Here is a 9,151-nt window from a genome sequence, read left to right as displayed (position 1 = left end):
GGCGAGGATGACTCATAACGGCCAAGATCATGGTCCCTGTGTCATAATGGCCAAGCATTCCGACCTTTACAGTTTCTCTGTCCAATCAGAGAGCAGGGCAGTGTGTCATAATAGCCCATAGAAATAATAGTATTAGTTCTATGATAATAGCCAAGTATTCTGCCCCCTACGGAATGTACAGTAGGCACCTCCCCAGACCTAATCTCACTTGTGATTAGGTCTGGTGTTAACCAGGCAAGCCCTCCCCCCTCCCAGTCCCAAATATTAAGCACAAGCAGCATAGCAAGGCAGACTGGGCCTACTGCTCAATAGATGACTGACTGTTTAGGCTACAGTCTCTGTTCTATGCAGTTTTCTTTTTTAATAGGCAAAAAAATAATTCAGCCTTGCACCAGTTTTCAAATGTCTCATACCCTATTTGCCATGGCTATTAAAATTAACACCAAACTCTTCCGTTATAGCCTGGCAGTCATGGCGGTTAGGGTGTCAGACTTGTAGCCCAAAAGTTGTCGTTCGACTCCCGACCCGCCAGGTTGGTGGGGGAAGTAATTAACCAGTGCTCTCTCCCATCCTCTTCCATGACTGAGGTACCCTGAGCATGGTACCGTCCCCCCGCACTGCTCCCTTGGGGTGCCATTGGGGGCTGCCCCCTTGCACAGGTGAGGCATAAATGCAATTTAGTTGTGTGCAGTGTTCACTTGTGCTGTGTCACAATGACAATTGGAGTTGGAGTTTCACAATTGGGCTTTCACTTTCACTTATGAAGATTTTGGGCAGTTTAGTCAGTTTTCCAAGTATCAAAATCAGTTGACATTGGAAGCCAGCAGGCATTCTTAGTGCAATTCTACTAAAATTATTTTTGAACCCTAAAGTAAAGCTGTGATGACTTGTTTGTATTACACTGGATTCCACATTATTACGCAAATGGCATTTTTTGCTGTTTCCCAAAATAATCAATATAAATGACAGTCGTCATCATTTTCAAGTCATCAGCCATTAGAGTACAATTAAAACGTTTTTGAATGTACCTTCCAACGATAACGGTATTTTTTTAAATAATAAAAAACTTTAAATGCTCTGTTCCAAATTATTACGCAAAACAGTTTTGTAGTTTTGTAATCCAAATTTCCTTCTTTTTTTCCCATTTACATCAAAACAGTTGGAATTTGGTACCTTCTAAATTACATTTCAATGTTCAATACTTGGTTTTAAGCTCTTTGCCTTTGTCACTGGAATGCTGCGTTTAACATTTAAATCAATGGCAGGGCATTGCATGGAAGTTATGGAAGCCCAGATATCCTTGATGCTTTGCTCTCAGCTGTTTTTGTTTGTTTGGTCTGGTGACTCACACATCGTGGTAATCTACTACGGGTACTGTATATTGAAGAGTGATGTGTGGGTCACCAGACTAAACAAACAAAAAATGTCATTTGCGTAATAATGTGGAATCCACGGTAGTAGGCCTACACTTAAAAAAAAATCAATATTTTTCTGTTAAAGTTATCAACTACTCAACCCATATTTAACCCCTGCATCCCCTTTGAACTGAAAGTCGGAACATGAAACTGGGGAACATCATACTCAACTTGACATTATGGTTGTTGTTCTAAGGTCTACGCTATTCGTAATTAATATCCCAGAGTCATTGTGAGAACACATCTATTTAGGCAGGTCATCAGGTGGGAAAATTAAGCCTTTCATCCTGCCAAAGTTTTTTTCTCTGGATTACTGACTAGAAGGCCTATTGGAAGAGATTAAAACATGGGGCCACCTAAATGTCTGCCCAAAATTCAATATTTTTTTCCAAAATGACTGTTTTCATGTGTTATTAATTTTCATGCATTATTAACAATTTTCCAGCACTATTCTGCCCTATTCCTTTACATACATGTCTACACACACCCCCAATAAAGTTGGCCACTTTGCAATATCCAAAGGAAGTGCTGAAAATAATGATTGAAAGGGGGAGAGAGGGGGGGGGGGTAAAGTGTGTGTGTGTGTGTGTGTGTGTGTGTGTGTGTGTGTGTGTGTGTGTGTGTGTGTGTGTGTGTGTGTGTGTGTGTGTGTGTGTGTGCGTGCGTGCGTGCGTGCGTGCGTGCGTGCGTGCGTGTGTGTGTGTGTGTGCGTGTGTTTGTTTAGCTTTGTGGCCCAGCACGTGTCTTTATATATATTTTCAATTCAAAGTTCATTTTCCTGTGCTTTCCCTTTTCACGCAACTCCCCAAAAAATGACTAGGCTGCAACGCTCCCAAGCGTCCATTGTCAACGTACTCACTGGACTGTTCAGACGCAGGAGAATTATTATACGGGGGGAGATGGCCAACCTTTACCACATCACAATCTTCTTTGCGCATGTCCTGTTTCTTTTGCCTTGTTCAAGAGCTGCAGGTAAAACCGTCTTCTATTGCTAGTCTACAACAGTCGGCCTGGTCTGGTGTTCTTAAACTAGAACTCGAAACCATTTATTTGATTTGTCGACATAACTTGTATCATCTTTTTGTCAGTGATCGCGCAGCCCTGTACGCACCCTCGGTTGGACAACGGTTTCCTTTACTCGGTTGAGCAGCAGCAGCCGGGACGTCCAAGCGTGATGAATTACAGGTGCAACGAAGGGTTCAAGCCGGTCACTGGCGGATGGTGGAGCACCATCACGTGTAAAAAAGGACGGTGGCAACCCGCACCCCGTTGCATCGGTAGGCTTCAATGTCCAAGTTCTAGAGTAGCATATTGTTTATGGAGGGAAAACCTTTTAACCCACTGTACGTAGGCCTATCTTGTTTTAATGTATGCCTACCAATGGTCTTGGTTTGTATTAATAAAGCAGTCTACAGGCAGCAGTTTTATTAGCACTGTTACTATAGATAATAATAATAATAGATCACACACACACACACACACACACACACACACACACACACACACACACACACACACACACACACACACACACACACACACACACACACACACACACTATACCCTACCCACTGAAGTGTAGGCCTACTCATTTCTTGGTGTGTGTTTATAAAGTAGTCAATGTTACTATTATTGTTTTGTTGTTGTTGTCGTTATTGGTATATTTAAGATACTGTTCCAATAAATAAAAAACAATGGAGGAGTAGACCACATTGGTATAAACTAGCACTCTCTAGTTAGTTATTCTTATACACTTCTGTAGTCATGAGTAGCTGTTTACCTCTGTAATAGACGGACATAGTTCCCACTATTTGTGCCATTAACCTTGTATATCTATGATCTGACTTATTAGCCAGCAGTGCCTGCACTCCTCCTCAGGTTTCCAATGGTGGAATTGGAGGAAATGAAGAGGAGTACTATAGCAATGAAAAACATGTGCTCGTTAATTGCGATGACGGCTATGTACCACAAGCAAACTATGTACAGTGTCGAGAAGGAAAATGGGAACCGTTGCCTGTCTGCCAGCGTGAGTCATAGTATGTTGACACTGACACCTGACACTGGCTTAATATTTACCTTTTAGATTATTTATTTTTAATCGGCAGGACAGTACTGATCAAGTTCACTCTTGGATCACTCTTCAGTTTAAGAGTTTGCTTAATTATTGAACAAAGCCTGATAAAGTATTTTACAATTGGCCAAGTCTAATGTTAATGCAGAGAGAGTATGTGTACAAATAGTATGGCCAACATGGTGGAACGGTTTACACTAGTTGGCTTATTAGTAGCCTGTAGTGACACTTGATTTTATCATGAATTATGATCTGTCATCATGTTAATGTCAGCATAAGAGAAAGCCTATGCAGCAACGTTGTAGCCCACATAAAGACCCGCCTTTATCATTAAAATTACTTTGTTTACAAATATTTTTGTCTTTTTACAGGAAGCCAAAACTCATGTTCAGCCCCTCCTGAACGACCCAATGCTGTAATAAAAGTCTATTATAAGGACATTTTTAATCACGGAGATCGGGTGCAGTACCATTGTATGGATGAATACAAAATGAACGGGGATTCATATTCTCACTGTGATCAAGGAAAATGGACAGAAGCTGGTGAATGTGGTAAGTGTGTGTGTGTGTGTGTGTGTGTGTGTGTGTGTGTGTGTGTGTGTGTGTGTGTGTGTGTGTGTGTGTGTGTGTGTGTGTGTGTGGATGTGGATGTGGATGTGTATTGCGTGTGTTTGAGACAGATGGAGAGAATATATCATACAGTAGATGGTTAAGGGCCATGGGAATGTGTATGAGGAAAATCATCAACTTCTGTAAATGTCTGAGTTGATGCGAGTGGTATAACGTGAAAGAATATAGAGGAATGCATTGATATAGACATCACCAATGAAGTATTATTTCTGCTTAATGGTAAATGCCATTTTCAGTGCCAGAGAAACAAGATGGGGTCAGGGGGGACATAATCGTGAGTTTTACTCCTGTGCATTTGTCTGATGTAACGATAATGAGTGTAACATTCTCAAATACTGTATGTCCAATCATATTTTGCATCATGTTTAACATTAGTTTTGCTTACATTTGTACCCTGGTGAAGTCATGTAATAAAAGTTAAAAACACTGGGATATCATAAATATTTAGAATAGACCCTTGTCAGTGAGTACAGAAATATTTGTTAGAAATGATTTTAGTTTACCAGGAAAAGTACATAATTAGGGGCCAAGCAGCGAAGCTGGCGAAGGCCCTAGAGTGTTTCTAGCTTTTTCTTCTCTATTATTATTATTCTTCAACATCTTTCCTCTCCTTAGCAAGTCTATGACAGCCCATAGAACCGTATGGGAAAATGCTGTAAATCGGCACACACATTCGGGCCCGGCTCAGCAATACCCACAGCAATTTATAAGTCCCCAGCCCTAACGCTCTAGCGCCACCAGCAGGTCAAATTTGCAGGTACATTTCTGCTTGTAACTTTTGAACTTTTGAACTTTTTCAAACACTTGGTATCCCTGGAATCCTTAGGCCAAGACGAATCCAATGCACCCTATGATGTCATTTTCCGCCATGATAGTTTTCCCGTCATTTTGAATTTTGTAAAATTCAATAAAAATGCTACTTCTCCCACAGTTTTTGACCAATTCTTCGGTATATAGCATCTCTGGACTGAGCTTTATATGGGGTCCCAAGGAATATTGGATATCTTTTATCGTTTAGCCGTGACAGCCAATCAAAATTGTCGTAAAAGTAGCAAAACAGGAAGTGAAGTCATATCTCAGCAACCGTTTGTCGAATTAGGCTAGGATTTTTTACACGCATAGTAGTCCATCCCATGACCTACCACAAAAACAATCGGATCCCCATCTCAAACTCTGTAGCGCCACCAACAGGTCAAGATTTCAGTTACATTTTTGCCTGTAGCTTTTAAAATATAGGGAAAATGTAAAATATATTACTATCACTAGAATCCTTGGGCCAAGCCGAATCCAACGCACTATATGACGTTGTGTCAAAGCAGTAGAGAAATTCCGCCATTTTGAATTTTGTAAAATTCAATAAAGTGCTACTTGCCCCACAATTTTTGTCAAAACGACCTGCAAAAAAGTTCACATCATCTTCAGACTGATGGGCATTAGGGTATTCAAAGAATTTTTGATACCTCTATTCGTTTGGCCGTGACAGCCAATCAAAATTTTCGTAAAAGTGGCAAAACAGGAAGTGAGGTCTTATCTCAGCAACCACTTGACAGATTCTGCTGCGATTTTTTGCACACACACTAGTCCTACTAGCACATTACTTCCCCCCAAAAAAATCCAGATCCCCAGCTCAAACACTCTAGCGCCACCAACAGGTAACAGGAAGTGAGCTCATCTCGGCAGCCCTTTAACGGATTCAAACTAAACCTGTTTCACATGATCACACTCCCCTCCAAGGAATGCACACTAACATTGGTGAGATTTGGGCCTAAGGGGGCGCTACAGTTCCTTCTGTTGCCGTGGCGACTTGGGCAAGTTTACTGCTTGGCCCCGCATTGCTGCTTGCAGCTATATTTAGCATTGTCCTTGTTTTATTTGTAACTTGATTTTCAGTATGGTAGCCACTTACTGCAGATGAGGTCGCTGGCGGGCCTATTCACTATTTGCTGAAAATACTCAACTACATCATAACAACATTGCTATGACAGTGCCAAGAGCCTTAAGTAACAGATTAAGACATAGACATTATAAGTATTGTGACAGTAAGGTTTTAACATAGGTGCTGCGCTAAGGGGAAAGGTTGTTTTCACACAACATGGTTGTTTTCCCTTTTAGAGGAAAGGAATGCTCCAGATAGAGATGCAGGTGGTTCTCAGGGTGGAAGTGGAGGTAAGGCTAGTGCTGAGAATTATCTCATTTTCAAGTCAAGTCAAGTCAGCTTTTATTGTCACTTTCTTCATATGCACAAGACATACAAGGAAAATGAAATTACGTTTTCTCTCTATGCCATGCCAGGACAAAGACATATACAAGACTGACATTTTACAGACTGACATAAAGTGCAAGACAGGACAGGTAACAGTGATGGACTGGTAACAATAAGTCATAAATATCAATAATACATACAGTACAAATGAACATTTAACATTTAACATTCAACATTTAACATTGAACATGTAAACAGAAGATAAGATAAATATAGAATGTAGACATTACAATAATAGAAATAATAACAGTGAGAGTAGCAATAGTAACAGTATAATAACGATAGTTATACAAGTAGTAAATTGGGGTAGCAGCATTGTAAGCAGCATGCAGCAGTCATTCATATGAACAATTCGGACAATAAAACAGATTAGCCCTGCTAGAAACGTATTGACAAATTGAGATTTGCCCTGATTGAAACTTAATGACAACTTGAAATTTCTTCCAGGTCAACGGTGCCCTGATCCTCCTTCAATACAACATGGTGATATTGTTACGGTTAGCAGTGACAATAATACAGTAACATACCACTGTGCAAATTACTATAAGAATAACGGTACTGCAAAGATCACCTGCAGAAATGGTCAGTGGAGTACAACACCAAGCTGTGAAGGTAAGTGTATTGACACAAGAAGTATTAGTGCATGCAGGGAGCGTCATTATGGTGTAGAGTTGGAACACAATATTTACAGCATGGGTTGAGAGATCTGGGATGTTTTAACTGTACTTTACTTTACTCTACTTTCAGCAAACTATTGCAAGGTGGCGGGCAAAGTAGAATATCTGATGCCGTTGGCCTCTGCCAAGTTCATCAATGGAGGTGGAGAAGAGACATTTCAGTGTGAAGACAGATCCTATCAAAACTGGTACTATCGTACTGCTGAGGGAACTTGCGAGAATGGACGCGTAACATTCAGAGGATGTAAGTTGTTTGCCAAAAGATGTGACTAAATCTGTGTAGCGGTATAGATTTTGTATTCTTTTTACTCTAAGATGGTCAAGACTGCTTTAACGTGTCCTCAAGATTGTTGCAGTGTCATGGTGACACTGATTCACTGCTCATTTGTCTTTCTGGACAGGTGCGTTTGGGCTTGTATGGGTGAGTTGCAATCCATGATGGATTAAGATCAGTACAGATGCACACAGGTGTAACACATGCTACATGTTTGTAATTCTTGCACCTTTTAACTTTTTGTTGACAGACAATTCGAAGTGCAGAGTGAATAGAAGAAGAAGAAGCAGCTGTTTTTTGAATACTGTTTTCCTGATGTTTGTCAAGTAAATTATATGTGAAATAACTATACTGGTTTAAGTTCATTTTTTCCAGGCCTGCACCCTGAGTAACTCAATTCTGCGAAACTATACCCAGATTCTTAGTTACTATGTTAATGTAGGCCTACAGCCAACCATTATAGTGTATGTGCCCTTGACAAATGGATTTACAGTACTGAAAGATTTTACTCATTTAGTTCATTGCCAATTATCAGGGGAAAATAGCCAGTAAGATTAACAAAACGTTAATGACAGAGACAGTACCCAGTACTTTAATAGTTGGTGTATTGTAATAAACATCCGTTTTATGGCAAACCCAGAGGAATCAGAACATGTCTCAAGAGATAGATATATCTTTATTTCAACATGACAATTATTCATTATTCACATATAAAATGGTCGGTCAGAAGTGGCAGCAACTGGGTTGATCTACGCCTGGGGTGGGGAACCTTTTTCCTGTCGAGGGGTCACTTCAAATTCCTCCAAGGGCCGTAAAAGTCCTCCAAGGGCTGTACTATGAACACAAACCAGGATTTCCCCCTGCACTTAAGGACTATATTGAAGGCAGACACCTTTAAAACAGACCCCACCTTTTCTAGGCCCCCTGAAATATAACTTAATTGTATTGCAAATCTTAAAGGTACAATGTGTAAGATTTGTTGTTGTTTATTTCCAGAATTTATGCTTCACCAATGTTACCTTTTCATGAATACTTACCACCACCATCAAATTCTAAGTATCCATTATGACTGCAAAAATTGCATTTTTCATACATGAAAAGGGGGGTCTTCTCCATTGTCCACCATTTTAAATTTCCAGAAATAGCCATTTTTAGCTGCAAAAATGACTGTACTTGGGCCATACTCGAAAATATTAGTTTATTACTTAGTAAAGTTTCATGAAAAGATCAAATTTGGCAATAGGCAGCCCAATTTCAATGAGCAGCATAGTTGCAGTACCTTTTTTTAAACCATTTCCTGCACAGTGAACCTTTAATGTATATGATTCCTTTACAAAACATGTCATATTTGGTGTGAAGCTGCATAACATTATAATTATATCGGGGGCCGGATAAAATGGCCTCATAGGTTCAACACTTGGTGCAACACAGCAAACATTAAATAATTAGGACCATGCGGCTGTTCATTCAGATATCAATAACACAGCAAGGTAATAAATATGACAATATCACTGCATCACGGTCAAAACTGTCCACTCAGGTAATCTATCTAGCTACAGCCAGCAAGGCAGCTGGTTCGGCACAACACACAGGTTCCCCAAGCGCCCTCATTCAATCACAGTGTTGCACAAGCCCGACGTTCCTCGGTTAAAAAAACTGATACACTCATACACCACGCACGCATGCACGCACACACACACACAAATTCAACTGGTTAACAGGGTCGCTTCTCTGTCCTTCAAGAACCTCTCCTGGGGTCTGATAGTCGACGGATCCGATGCAAAGTTCAGACGGCAAGAATGCCAAATTGGGCTTAGTAATG

General features: G+C 40.4%; 1 protein-coding gene across 2 annotated transcripts; it reads left to right on the top strand.

Annotated features, from left to right (window-relative positions):
* Positions 1 to 2,159: 2,159 nt before the first annotated feature.
* On the top strand, positions 2,160 to 8,146 carry LOC134465208 (complement factor H-related protein 1-like). Of its 2 annotated transcripts, XM_063218751.1 has the most exons (9): positions 2,160 to 2,387; positions 2,504 to 2,692; positions 3,268 to 3,441; positions 3,858 to 4,037; positions 6,228 to 6,281; positions 6,826 to 6,990; positions 7,126 to 7,299; positions 7,457 to 7,476; positions 7,580 to 8,146. In XM_063218751.1, exons 1-9 carry the CDS (start codon positions 2,228 to 2,230, stop codon positions 7,598 to 7,600), a joined length of 1,137 nt encoding a protein of 378 aa, XP_063074821.1. In that variant the 5' UTR covers positions 2,160 to 2,227; the 3' UTR covers positions 7,601 to 8,146. The 2 variants fall into 2 exon arrangements, with proteins under 2 accessions (XP_063074821.1, XP_063074822.1); XM_063218752.1 differs by lacking the exon at positions 6,228 to 6,281.
* Positions 8,147 to 9,151: the final 1,005 nt, after the last annotated feature.

This window comes from Engraulis encrasicolus, chromosome 16 (genome assembly GCF_034702125.1).
Source record: "Engraulis encrasicolus isolate BLACKSEA-1 chromosome 16, IST_EnEncr_1.0, whole genome shotgun sequence".
Classification (NCBI taxonomy): Eukaryota; Metazoa; Chordata; class Actinopteri; order Clupeiformes; family Engraulidae; genus Engraulis; species Engraulis encrasicolus.
Note: the sequence above shows the minus strand (reverse complement) of the source record. Positions and strands in the feature narration are given on the sequence as shown.